Consider the following 14,678-nt stretch of genomic DNA (forward strand, 5'->3'; position numbering starts at 1 on the left):
ACTTCTCTTGCTGCTCAACCTGTCAGGAGGATAAGGGGATCAGTGGCTACGAATCATCATGGCTACGTTCTAGCTCCACTGTTGGAAGCAGCATGCCTCTGTATCCCTGTTGCTGGAAATCTCATGTGGGAAGAGTGTTGTTGCCCTCGGGTTGTGCTTGTAGGCTTCCCACAAGTATCTGGCTGCTCTCTGCGAGAACAGGATGCTGAACTAGGTGGGCCTCTGGGCTGATGCAGCAGAGCTCTGCTTATGTCCCTATAGGAGTGTGACCTCTACCTAGAGACTGCAAGGCACACAAATGCATGCTTCCTTCTCATTCGGAGGGCAACATGAATAAATAACTGGGTCCTTTAGAAAAACAGGCGCAAACATAGAACCAATATAAGTTGGGGACTTTGTGCAGCTGTTTCCACAGATCCCACAACTTCTCCAAATCACAAGTACAGGAGAGTCACTATCTGAACAAGCTGGTGCAGTGAATTAGATTTTAAAAGATGGTGCCCATTTCTAAAAGACAGTTTTACTTTTTGCTTTCGTTAAGTACACATGAAGTACACAAAGTTTTATCAACAACAGTGGCAGTATTCAAGAAAACGGTTATAGGGTATCTCAAAATAGAATTTATGATCCAAATAGATTTTGTTTATGATCCATTATATACAAACAAACAGAAAGTTAGCTGTATGAAAAGGAGGGATTTCACTTGAGAAGGAACTCAACAACGTAGCTGACATCATAAAACCAAAACAAACCAACAACACCCCTTTCTCACAAACTTTAAATGGCCATAGAATGTTATCAGCGAAAGGCTTAGTTATAAACATTTTTGCCAGGCACCTAAAGTTATGTAACAAAGGCACCAGCCAGGTGAGTCTCCCTGGGGAGAGCAGTCCACAAGCGGGGAGACATCCCAGAAAAGGCCTCTCGTGTTGCCACCCTCCAGACCTCTCATGGAGGAGACACTTGAAGGAAGGCCTCATACGATGAGGAGGATTGCAGGGTCCAGGTCAGTTCATATGGGGAGATGCAGTCCTTGAGGTATTGCGGTCCTAAGCCATTTAACCATGTTGGTTAAAACCAGCATTTAGAATTGGGCCTGGATGGGTGTAATATGCTCAAACCGTCTTGCCCCAGTGAGCAACCTGGCCACTGAATTCTGCACCAGCTGAAGTTTCTGAACTGTCATCAAAGGGAGCCCTACACAGAGCTCGTTGCAGTAATCTAACCTATCAGTGATGGGAGTATTTAATCTTTGATTTATGGACTAAGGGGAGCCACACCAATCTGCAGCTCTGGGTAAAAAGAATAAAGGAAGAGAAGTGAAAATAAGTTGCTTCTTAGAACTGTGCACTAAAAAATCCTTCACAGGCTTGGTTGCTCATTTCTGTACAAGTCTGGAGAGATGATGCATTGCGTGCACCCCCTACAGAAGAGGGCTTGCAATGAGGCCGCTACATGCTGCAACTCTTGGGCTATTTCATAGCAACGATCTGAGGAAGTGGGGAAACAAACGGGAGGAACGCCTTCATTCCAGGAGAGGAAAAGTCTCAAGCTGTGCCAGCAAACTTTCCATCGCTGCCTACCAGAAAAGGCTGGTTTTAGGCTGCGACTTCATGGAAGCATCTTGAGCAATGCCTTGCCAAACAGCAGCTTGATTTGGGAGCCCAGCCCACTGTTGGATCCGTTGCCATAACATTCAGTCACCGCCAGGAACTAAGCAGTTCTTCACTTGCCCCGTCGACAGGGGCGGAGAGGTCATGGACGCATTGGCTGGTTCTTGCTTCCTAGGCTGCTTTGCTTGGTCCTTCAGGAGTTAGCAACGGTGACGAACGCCAGTTTCTGGCAACGGGTGAACAGTGGGGGGGGCTTAACCTCAGCATCCGGATTGGGTGATGTCTCCACCTGACCGCTTCGTCACGGATAACGTGGTGAATATCTATAAAAGAAAGGAGGACGGGGGGAATAAAACAATTGGATAATGTCGGAGAGGACTTTTATGTTCACGTCAAAACTCAGGGCTACCCTCTGCCATTGGCTGACCCTAGGATGTGTGGTCTTGGGAGAACCACTGCTAACAACTCAATGGATGTGAATCACAAAAGGGAAGGGGACCGCTGCATTGAGATCCTGCCTGCAGGCCTCCATTAGGCATGGCTGGCCACTGTGAGGACAGCCCACGGGTTAGATGGCCCTTTGAGCTGATCCAACCTGGGCTCTTCTAAATTCTAGACTTCTTTATTAGTGTGCATTATAAAGCTGCACCAGATGTTTGGGGATGGGAATGACACTCCACCATGCAGCACTTTTTCTACCCTCCATTATTGGAAGAGCCGTTAAATTACACTGGATGCTCTTGCATCACAGCAGTCCCATTTTCCTGCCCTCTATCAAGGCTTCGGACCCAGCAAATTGAAAGAAATGAAGGGGAAGTCACGTGGCTTCCCACCACAAGTGCCTCTTATCGTTGTGCAGGAAATGAAGGGGGGGGAGGCAGACGTTTTATTGCACTGCCTGCAGATAATTAATGAGCAGATATGAGTCTGCGGCTGAGAGATTATTTGCCCTCTGGGAGGATGAAGATCTACCAGAGACAGAAAAGGAAGACTTCTGAACAGGCTCAATTGAAATTAATGGGAACTGTGCCTGAGTAATAACTATGTTTCTAGTTAAAGCAGGTGTAGCGAGCCTTTGGTTCTCCAGATGTTGCTGAACTACAGCTTCCATCAGCTCTGGCAAAACCAGGGATGATTGGAGTTATAGTCCAACAACATCTGGAGGCCCAGACTTCCTCCATGGTCTGGGTCACGGCAGCTCTTTGCTGGCTACTAACGGCCTTCGCAGGTGCCATCTTAAGACTTTTGCCCTTTCGGATGAGTTTTAGCTCCTAGTTTAGAGAGCAAATCGAAAAGCAAATTACAGGAAATGTGGTAAGCTGCCTTTAGTTGAGGTTTATCAGACAACTGCTAGCTTTGTTTTGCAGACATATATGTCTAGGTAGGAGGATTACAGGAAATCAAATCCACTCCAGTCTAAATGGTTCAAAGCAACAGTAATTAGCTAGCATCAAAGTCATCTCTAAGGGGAATAAATTGAGAGCAGAACAGAGCGCCTGTACATGTTAGCCATGCAAATAAGCCTGAAGCTCCCGCAGAAAAAAGCAAGGATCTCAATGTTCAGCCGGATGAAAATTCTCTGTATGGAAGGAGAATCATGAATGCATCCACCCTTTGAAACAGAAAAAAAATCCAAACTCAACCAGTTTTTAAAATTCCATTATTTGTATTTGTATTATTATTATTATTATTATTATTATTTATATTGCTGTTGTTGAATGGGCCATAGCTTAGCAGTAGGCTATATGCTTTGCATGCATAAGTCTCCAGTCTCCATCATCCCCTACATCTCCAGGCAGGCGTGGGAGAGAAGCCTGCCAGAAATTCTGCCCCTGGCCAGTGCAGACAATAATGAACTAGATGGGCCAGCAGTCTGACTCTGCACAAAGCAGCTTCCTATGCTCCTGTTATTATTATTTTAATAGAAACTGCAATCATTTTTGTGAAACCTTTCGTCCTTTAATTTCTGTGGCTTGTTCAACGTATTATGAGGATGATTATAGTGATATATTAGAACAGCTTCCTCTGCACATTTTGTAGCTCTCCCCCCCCCCCATTGTGTTGTTTTAGATTTTTAGATACAGCGGGTTATGAGAGAGAAAAGTCAGTGTATACAAATGTGCAAGTTATTTCTAAAACTGGAGCCCTGAAGGAAAGTCCTTGCCTCACTGCTGAAGGGTTCTTGCCCTGGCATAAGAGGCTCAATTGTGCTTTCGCACCAGATTTTGTGGCCCTTCCAATCCAATCCAACCCATTCAGATTATGAGTGCCTGGCGTTGTTTGGGAATTCTAAGAACCACCCAGCAAAAATCAGTACATTTTTGAAAGGTCCAGTCCACCATCTTGATTCAAAATGGCATCCAACAGTACCTAAACACAGATAACTATGGGACAATCTACTTTCTAAAATATAAGGTAGATTCTGGCTCAGTGTTGCAGCTCTCCAGGGTTTTAGAAATGGAATCTTTCCCATCCCTATCTGAAGATGCTGGGGATTGAATCTGGGACCTTTTGTTTCGCTTGTGCCCTGGCACAAAGCTATGGTACTTCCTATCTCAATGCAGCTGCTCATGTAGAAAGAGTACATAAGACTGTTTCCTTGAAAACAAAATTGCTCCAGCAATCCTAGGAAAGGAGGCAGCTTTTTGTAAACCAATGCCACATACTCACCTCTGCGCAGACTGGATGAATTCCTATCGTGCTGTCCAACTGTTCTTTTGTTATACCGCATTTTATGGCCGCTGCAAATCCCTGGGTTATTTCTCCTGCATTTGGACCAAGCACATGGAAGCCAATCACACGCTCCTAAGGAACAAGGGGAACAACAAAAGTTTTTTAAAAAATATTCTTTATTGAGTTTTTACATTGATTAATTGAATACACAGTTCCATTTGTTCTTCAAAATATGCTACCTTATACACAAATGTAAACCAAAATAAATCAAAATTTCTTCGTACATGACTTCCCTCCACCTTATTGTGGCTTCTTATTTCTTCCTTATCTTTGTAACTGTGTTGTTTTCCTTACTTCACGTCTCTTACATAATATATGCTATCTGTTATTTACTTTGCAAAGTTTAGTCGAAACACATCCAAGATTTTGTTTGAGAACAATGTTTTTCCAGGTACTCTTTAAAATAGTCCCACTCCTTTTTTTAAACCTTTGGGCTTGGCTGATTTCTAATTAATTCTGTCATGTTTGCTAATTCCGAATATTCACACAATTTTATTTGCCATTCTTCCTTCGTTGGTGTCCTATTCCCCTTCCAGTTTTTAGCAATCAGCATTCTTGCTGCAGTTGTAGCATATAGGAACACCCCCCTTTTATGATTTGAGATATCACTTGTCAGAATGCCCAGAAGAAAGGAACAACTAAAGCTTGACTCGCTGTGGCCTGAAACAATTACTTTCTTCAGACTGTCCAATACCTGAGAGAACTGGCATTAAATATGTTTCAACCCCTTTTCTTGTATTTTCATACCTGCCAACTGTTATAAATCCAAAGGCTCAAGTATACCAAAAATGTCAACAATATGCTTGTGTGTGTGTGTGTAGCTTGCTCTGTTTTAACTTTCCATTTTAACACATATCTGTTGGAAAATAAATTTAATTGGGGTGGGGACCCATGAACAGCAGGGGTTTCAGCTATTTTTTTCACTGTCATTAAACTATTCTACAGCAAAAGCCATTTGACTGCTAAAACTACAATGTGGTGACTTAGATCATGATCTATGTGCATTAGTTGGCTTGACCAAGGAATGGATTTTTGTGAAAGAAACAAGTTCTGTTCAGTTCTGCTACTGAAAAATCCTTAGGCTAAGCATCTGCTCAGAGACATCCTGCTCTTTAATCCTACCATTTTGGTTTTCCCCCTTGGCTCTTTGGTTCCAGTGAAGGATAAACAAGATCTGAGCAGCCTGAAATCTGCACACCACTGGTTTGGATGAAGCATCAACCTATGGTTTGGTGTTATGTGATCAAGGCAGACTGGACCTTCAGTCTAGCACATTCCTACCTGCCTGACTTACCTGGGGGTTGAGGCAAGCCACGCTTTACCAATTTGTACACAACCCATTCTGCCTAATCAAGAAAGGAGTGAGAGCCTCAGGCTCAGATCTGTAACACTAAACTTAAACTAGGGAGTGGGGTGCACTCATGGCAGCAACCCCCTTGTCCTGTGCCCCTGCACGTCCCTGCTTCACCCCTGACCCTCCCAGAAGGAAGAGCGTCCTCGTGAATAGGAACTTCACCTTTACAAGCTCCCTTCAGAACTTCCTGCTGCGCAAAGGAAGGGCAAGGGGTGAAGGGAAAACCCCCAACATGAGTTCTCCTTCCCCAGCTTAAACCCTCATGTGCTCTTTTTGAATGCTTGGATAGGGCTTATGGCAATGTGTGGAGAGGAAATTCTAGTACTGACTGCATCTATTGTCTAGTTTTCAACCCAAGCAGTTGGGCCTGAGGAAGGGATTCAACATAGCGCTATGGCAATTGCCAGCACAAGCATTTCAGCTTGCCAGGTGGAATGATCCTCCGCCTCTCCTTTCCCTACACGCTGCTCTGGGGGAGTCTCCCAACTTCACCCCAAGCCAATTGTGGGGAAGGAAGCCCCATTGTGCTAGCGGAAGTCCTTGCACAGGGCTCATTAACTGAATCCAGCCCTGAGTACTCGGCTTTGCATTCTGAAAGCAGCACTTGATATGGACACATACGAACAAAATCATGGACCAGTAACCCTCCAGTTGTTGCTGGACTCCCAACTCCCAGCAGGCCTTGACAGTATGGCGAGGGATGATGGGAGTTGTAGTCCAGCTACATCTTAAGAGCCACAGGTTCCTCACCCCGTAAGCCTAAACATATTGTTTTTGTTTTTCACTGTAGCCCATGTTTAAAATGAGCAAAATGAAGGCTATGGCTAGGATCCAGAGCCTAAAAAGGGGGTTGGTTGTTGTTTTTTAAAAAAATAATAACTCTCCTCCTCCCCCCCCCCCTAACCAATATGGTTCTCTGGCCTGTCAGAAATTGCTTGTGAGGCATCCCTCAGTTTCAAAAGCAGCTTGAGATAAGAACACAAGCATCTGCTTTCCCCACAATCCTTTGGACTCCAGCCATTATTACAACACAAAAACTAAGGCATCAACAACTATTAACTAGATATTATCTTGAGCAAAGATAAAAGAGGACTGCCACTTAATGAGAGTTAACATCTAGCCAAGGTGTTATTAATTCAGTTACAAAGGCACTATAATTTAAGAGTTGGGTTTGTGGGTGTTTTTAAAAACAACCAGTGCTTTCAAGATAACATCCGCGTTTGCCGCAATGAAAGGGAAGAGCTTTATCCCCAAGTCCAAGTGTCATTACAAATTAAGATGCATGAAGTTCACACCAATTCTGTCAGCATTCCCAGTACCGTTCTGTCAGAAATTATATTGTAATATATTACAATGCATACAAAATCAACACTTTTTTTAAAAAAAAGAAACCTCCTTGCTCCTGTAAAATGCTGATGATTCTGAAAAATAGTGCCATGCTATGGTTACCTGATCAGGAATATTGCAGATGACCTTTGCATAGCATCTGTTGTTGTCCCGGGCTGGGACCGTCCATTCAAGTGGCCAGAAGTAACTGTGGTAAACCTGGGAAAGCAATGGAGACGTTTTAAGTGTTTGTGGAGATTTTTTTAGTTTCTGAAAGACATTATGCAACAGCAGTCCAAGGGGAATGGGAAGAGCAGGCAGGGCAATGGTACTCACCTACCTTCCCAATGCTAAGCATCTTTGCTACTTCCGGGGGGGGAGGGGGGAGTGAGGCATGAGGAGCTTAGTTTGGTACAGGTGTGGCACTTTGCCCCTCTCAGGAACTGGCCAGAGATACTTGGCACTGAGAACTCAGGTGATGAATGTCAACAGTGGCAGAATAGGACCTCTCCCTGAACACTCACAACCTCTGGACTAGCGAGATGCTTGTCAAATGGTGAGAATGCACATCAAAGTAGGGTCTCCTGTCAGGAGCGTTTGGCGCATTATAAGCATTATAATCCTCTGATGAAGGGTGGTATAGAAATTTTAATAATAGATGCACTGATAAGTTTGCTTCTGTATGTCCATACTGATTTTTTGAATTTGCTTCCCAGGCTTATTAAACATGGGGATGCAGGGCTCAAACATGGCTCCCTCCAGCCAGCTCTTAGGCACATTTGAATTTACACAATAGCCTGTGCAGCAGCTACTTATCGGAGAGTGTTAGGTGCAGAAATACCAACAGGTGTGAGAAGAGGGATGGGATTGGTACGGTGTCACAAAAGGCACTGGAGTCTAAAGAAGCATGTCAGGGATGCTTCTAAAATAAGCACCTGACCAAATATGCAAGCTTGGTTAGGGCAGCTCCACACTGTAAACAGCACAATATAACTTTTGATACATACACCTGTGTTTTGCAGGCATTTCCCTCTACGAATAGATATAAGTTTGCGTAACTTGCATCAACATTTCCCCACGTTTACTGAACACAGGTATTGAGGCCTTTTATCACGCCAGACCATTGTGTGCACTGGGAGCAGCGCTACCTGCTTAGGAGTGGCAGCAGTTCTTCAAGGTGTCAGGCAAAGGCCTTTCCCAGCCTTACCTAGATATGTGGAGAATTGAACCAGGGCTCTTCTGCATGCAAGGCAGATGTTGTACCACTGAGCCACAGATGTTACTCTGTTGCATTCCTGGACACTGGCACACAGATATTTATAAAGATGCACACCTGTCATCCACACAGGCTCATGGCTATTGGCACCAGGCTAAGTGGTGCAACTCAATGATGTGATTGTGTAGCCAACCTTGAGAAGGACTAGTTGATGGTAAAGGTAAAGGACCCCGAACGGTTAAATCCAGTCAAAGGCAACTATGTGGTTGTGGTGCTCATCTCACTTTTCAGGCCAAGAGAGCCGGCGTTTGTCCACAGACAGCTTTCTGGGTCATGTGGCCAGCATGCCTAAACCGCTTCTGGCACAAAGGGGCACCATGATAGAAACCAGAGCACACGGAAATGTTGTTTACCTTCCCATTGCAGCAGTACCTATTATCTACTTGAACTGGTGTGCTCTCAAACTGCTAGGTTGGCAGGAGCTGGGACAGAGCAACAGGAGCCCACCCTGTCGCAGGGATTCAAAACACTTTCTGATCGGCAACCCCAAAAGGCTCAGTGGTTAGACCACAGCGCCACCAGCATCCAAGATGATGGTCCTACATACACACACACACACACACACACCAATCTAGAAGTAGAAAGGGGTACAAGATCGGCCTTGTGTTACACAATATATTGATACTATATTTTATACAGGATTGTTAGGCTCACCTCAATGTTGTCCACCCCAAATGTCTCTATGGCTTTTTCTTCCGAGTAACCACAGGCACCGTATTCCAGAGGAGTGAAAACCGTGGTGGGAACATTCACGTAGTCACACTGTCAAGGAAAAGACGCTTTTGTATGAGTGTCACACTCCCGTCGGCATCAGTAACAAAACACTGGGGAAGGTTCAGCAAAGGCTGGTGGAGCTAAAAAGGTGCTTCTGTGCTGCTCACCTGGGCTGCCGCTTTACTGAGATGGAGGAGGAGGGAGGTGAGGGGAAGGCAGCACTTAGTGCAGGTGCAGTGGTGCCAATTGGCTGAGCTCCCCACACCTCACCCCCTCTCCCCCCCTCCAGTAAGCTGCAGCAACACTCACTGCCAGGAAACTAGGTGCACAACACCACTCCCCCTTTGCTGCCCCCACTAATGGTGGGTGAACGTGCCCTGGAAGCGAGGAAAACACATTTGTCTGCAACAGGTTTTTTAAAATTCCATAAGACTGAGAAAACCCATACAAATAACAATGCAGACTCTCATTGGGCCAATGCACTATCAATCATGTAAACAAGAGTGCATGAGGGGAGACCGGGTAGCACCTTGCATTATTATTCTGACTGGGGTGGGGAGAGGTTAGTTTTCTTTAAAATGCACAATGATAAACCTCTCGCTCACCTTTGTCTTTGCGCCACCGTAAAGCCTCCGCACCAACAGCCTCCCTGCATGGATTGCCACTGGCGTCAGTTCCAGCTTGCCTTCCAAGACATCTCCAATGGCATAGATATAAGGCACATTAGTTTGCTCCTCCTCATTGACAGGGATCTTTCCTGTTCTACAAGAGGGAGAAAAGAGGTTCGGTTCGGTGGCCTGTAGGTTGCAGATCAGTTCTTTCAAATCAAACTTTGTACTATTCAGACTATTCCAATGCCAGGGCAAGAGTCTATGCTGTGTTCATCTTGGCCGTGGCAGGATTTGTGATTCAGATAGCGAAACCTGATGCATCTCGCAGACTTATCCCAGTGTCCTCAGAACAATTTTTCATGTCCACAGAGAACAGGCTTGGACCCAAACGGGAATGGATTCAAATTACAAAGCCATTTGCACATTAATTCAGGCAGAATGTGGGCTGCCAGACCACTAAATGCAGAGATTATTGTCAAAGTAGGTAGGAAAGGGAGAGATCACTAGGGATCCAGGACTTCAGTGCCTCTTAACAGCAGCATGGAAATGAGAATTTTGCAAAGCCCCCGTTTCCTTTTATTGCAGTGCTATAATAGAAGAAGCATCACCTTTCACATTCCCCCCCCCTTTGCGTAACTGCTAGAAACATAGGAGCACAGGAAACAAACATATACTGAAGTCAGGCTAATGGTCTCTCTCATTCAATATTGTCTGCAGTGACTGGCAGTGGCAGCAACTCCAGGGTTTCAGACAAGAGTCTCTCCCAGCCCTACCTGGGAGACGACAGGGATTGAACCAAGGACCTTCTGCATGCAAAGCAGATGTTCCTGAGTTATCTCTCTCTGTCTGTCTGTCTGTCTGTCTCTCTCTCTCTCTCTCTCTCTCTCTCTCTCTCTCTCTCACACACACACACACACACACACACCAAAGGAGCCCCATTATGCAACCAAACTGGAAAGAGTACACAGTACAAAGGGTATAGTTCACAGTGGTAACCGACATGAACACTTTTTTTTTTAAATCTAGACCACGAAACCAGCAAGAGAGAAATAATGCAGAACCCTAGATTGCAGAGCTGTTAATCATTAACATGCGAATTACTGCAAAAGTCCAACCTCTTTGCATGTTCAGCAATGAGATATAGACATATATCAGGCATAGAGGGTACAGTTCCTCCTTATTTATTTTATTCATTACATTTATATACCTTTTCCTCCAAGGAGTTCAAGGTGGTGTGCATGGTTCTTCTCCTCCCCATTTCACCCTCACAACACTATGAGGTAGCTTAGGCTAAGAGATGGTGACTGGCCCAAGGTCACCCAATGAGCTTCATGGCTGAGGGGGGGATTCGAACCCTGCTCCCCCAGGTTATAGTCCAACAGTCTAACCATTATGCTGCACTGGCGCTCTCCTTATTGCAACAGAACTGCATTGGAAATTTATCCCTCCCCCCAAAAATTTAAATGCTTTAAGTCAATCCAATTGATGTTGTAAAAAAACAACAACAACCATATAGCCACAATACATAGACAGTCAAGAGAATAAACCTTACTTTTCATTGATCTTCACTCCAACTTTCTCCAAGCCAATTTTTCTTGTGCAAGCATCCCTCCCTATGGCCAGCAACACCTGCAGAATGTCAGTGTTTGTGTTAGTCATATATCTTCCAGGCAGTGACAGCAGGTGCCCATTGGGGCTGGTTGAGTAGAAGGCAGGGAGGTCAACAGTAGGTGGCGCCAGAGGCAATGGAAGGTGGTGGTAACTAATACTTTTGCCCCCAACCTCCTCCCTGCTGAGTTCTATAGGGCGTATAGAAGAAGCAGCAGTCGATAGCAAGTGTCAGTCTCTGGGCTAGTAAATAGGAAGGGGAGGTCAAGTGAGGGCAGATTGAATGGGTCAGTGCTTCATTCTCACTTATGAACCAGCCTCCACTGCTCCTGGAAGCTTAGGTATCTTGAGTTTTTTTAAGTATATTAATTACTGCAATAGGATAACAACCAGAAGATCAACCAGAATCCAGGGCCCCATGCTACAAATTTCCTTGTGAAAATTGTTCATGGAGGGCTGGTTTGCACAACATCAACAGATGAGAAGCTGCAGCACTGCAATCCCATAGGGAAATGGCTGTGTGGACCCAGCTGTACCTAGACGCAACCATCAGCTAATTCCACAGCTGTACCAACATCTTCTGCAGCAGCTGCAATCATGTGAATAGCTAAACACCCCTCCAGGCGCAGCCCAGTTCACAGCTACCTGTGTTCCCCCACAGAATCACAAGCATGCTCTTCAGGTGGCTTTAGTGGCTCATGTGATGAGAAAACCTGAGCATCTGACTCAGCACGTAAACAATCTGTCAAAGCCATTCAACGTATGGCCAAATTTGCAACAGAGAAGACCAGCACAAATTACTTACTGTATTGTATTCCCCTTGAAGTATTTCAGAAGAGTTTTCTGTGGAGTGAGAAGTGACTCTGAGTATTCCGGGAGTTCCTTCCTGGATCTGTTCAATCTGCAGAATTTTGAGCATTAAAATATTACCTCAGTGTGTCAAGAAGTAGATGCATTGGTTCAAAACACGAAGGCACCCAGTACAAGTGTATTACTCGGGATGTTGTTGAAATGAGAGAGCGAAATCTAGCTATTTACTAGAGCTGTTTCCCCTGAACAAAAGCCAGAGATTTAACGAGAAGGAAACAGACTTTTAAGCTATTCACATTTAACCTAAAGGCCAGTGCATATTTTATTATTCTAGTCAGTGACTTATTAATCGCCTTCTAAACGGTCGCCTCAAGGTTGTTTAACTAGAACACAGAAACAATACATACATTTAACACAATACTTAAACCCTAACAAGTAGACATGCATGCTAAAGAACCATTTATGCAGTTGAGAATGTCATAAATGCTAGATATCTTTATCTATATCTGATCAACATGATGGCAGCCATGTTTGTTGTTTATGTGCCTGCCCTGGTCAAGTAGAAAGTAGATACGTTGCTATCAAAAGGACATGTGGGTTGAAAGGTGCCAAGACCATTCTCCATTTTACCTCCCCCTACAGATCCAGGCTCATAGAAAAGCACCTGGGATAAACAACAGCAGTGATGTTAAAATTAGACCTCACCTTTCGGGTGTTAAAAATCACACTACCTGCATTTTGTATGTGAATGGGAAAGATCTATGATTTAATAAACATGGCTGCTCCCATCACATCTCATGTGACCTTAAATGTGATCATATATCAACTGAAAAAATATATTGCAGCTCTGAAGTCAAGAGGATTCGGAGAATTAGCCTTACATTTACACCACAATCTCCAATGCAATCTGCAAACATTCATCCAAGGAAAATAAATGGCTCTACCTATGGCTTATGAAAAATATAAACTTCTTTGCTGCAGCAAAGGTCCTCAAAACCGGCTTCTAAATGACGCGCAACCTCTTTCTCTTTATAAATAAGTCGTTTTTATGACAGCTCTATGGCGGTTCTTTTATAACACAGGAAATGAAAACAATGAAAGTGCTGCTGCCACTTATATCGCTGATTCATACCACAGCATTCAAAGGCAATAAAGGACAGAGGGGGCCGAGTTCTCAGAACAATGCGGAAATTTAAAAAGGTGTTAATAAATGGAAGCATCACCTTGCGTACACAAGGTAGCTTACTTCCTCCAGTCAAAGAGAGTTAACTTCCTCCAAGTGCCAAGCCTTGGTCTAAAGGAGTTCCTGCACTTTTAATAGCTTTGTGCCAAGAAGCTGGTTGGCAAATGCCCTTTCTCTTGTCACTCTATTCAGGACCTTGGCTGGTAGGTGGAGCAGCCCTTCCTATTATTGAGCCCATTTCACAGAACATTTTGTCTGCCATAGGTTCACTTACTGAGGTATCTTGTTCCCTGGATCAAACACAAACACACACACAAAATCACCTATGTAGAAAAGAAAAAACCCCACAGAAGGAAAACCATTGCCAAATCTAGCAAATGCAGAGTCAACTCACATGATTACTTCTGCAGGAATTCTGAAGTACTTCAGATTCCTACAGTCTACACAGGGCTAGAATTATGCTCACACTACAGGGCCAGCCCTACCATTAGGCAGAGTGAAGCAACCTCCTCAGGTAACAGATTCTGGCTGGTGGGGAGCAGTGATGTGGCACCGCAAGAGTTGTGTGGGCCTCTAGGCTGGTCCTATGTCCTCCCTAAGCTAGCCTGCTACCTTCAAGTGCATATGTGGACATCTTGTAGCACAGAGGGAGATTGGGTGTTGTTTTTTTCCTGAGGGGTGCAGATAGAGAGGGAGAGGATTAACCTCTCTTCCCCATATGCTCTGATCCAAATAACATTAAATATAGCACATATAGTTTGACAAAGAACTGCACTGGCATTTTCAGAAAAGCTTCCTATTTCAGAACTCAGCCTGCTCTGCAAACCACATGCAGACATGCAAACTGGCTAGTCCTTCATTTCTTTCGGGATCTGAGCACAACTATCCCATTCCAGAAACTCACTGCACGTCACTGCAGAAAGGACAATAAAAGGGTGGGGCTATACATGGGTGGCGCTGTGGGTTAAACCACAGAGCCTAGGGCTTGCCAATCAGAAGGTTGGCAGTTTGAATCCCCACCATGGGGTGAGCTCCTGTTGTTCGGTCCCTGCTCCTGCCAACCTAGCAGTTTGAAAGCACATCAAAGTGCAAGTAGATAAATAGGTACCACTCCAGTGGGAAGGTAAACGGCATTTCCGTGCGCTGCTCTGGTTCGTCAGAAGCAGCTTAGTCATGCTGGCCACATGACCCAGAAGCTGTATGCGGACGAACGCTGGCTCCCTCGACCAGTAAAGCAAGATGAGCGCCGCAACCACAGACTCATCCACAACTGGACTTAACAGTCAGGAGTACCTTTATCTTTATATGCTGCTTAAATGTAGCCAATCTTCTACTTTCTCAACCCAAGCAATGGATATAATTTATGCACACAAAAAATAAGCATTCACATTCTCTTTGGTTTTCAGCTTGCTCCGTTTCAATAACTTATTTTTTTTAAGGGAGGGTATGT

The 14,678-nt window shown here is 44.6% G+C and overlaps 1 protein-coding gene across 1 annotated transcript in view; it reads right to left on the bottom strand.

The window, feature by feature from the left end:
- Positions 1-500: 500 nt before the first annotated feature.
- Positions 501-14,678, bottom strand: part of TXNRD1 (thioredoxin reductase 1) — a 30,560-nt gene continuing 16,382 nt past the window's right edge. Inside the window, exons 8-14 of the mRNA XM_081928315.1 lie at positions 12,041-12,136; positions 11,180-11,256; positions 9,622-9,778; positions 8,957-9,064; positions 7,150-7,245; positions 4,284-4,418; positions 501-1,936 (exon numbers count right to left, since the gene is read on the bottom strand). Coding sequence (XP_081784441.1) covers positions 1,874-1,936; positions 4,284-4,418; positions 7,150-7,245; positions 8,957-9,064; positions 9,622-9,778; positions 11,180-11,256; positions 12,041-12,136 — 732 coding nt within the window. The 3' untranslated portion in view covers positions 501-1,873. The remainder of the gene's footprint in view (positions 1,937-4,283; positions 4,419-7,149; positions 7,246-8,956; positions 9,065-9,621; positions 9,779-11,179; positions 11,257-12,040; positions 12,137-14,678) is intronic.

Source organism: Podarcis melisellensis (genome assembly GCF_964234715.1).
Source record: "Podarcis melisellensis genome assembly, chromosome: 10".
Taxonomy (NCBI): Eukaryota; Metazoa; Chordata; class Lepidosauria; order Squamata; family Lacertidae; genus Podarcis; species Podarcis melisellensis.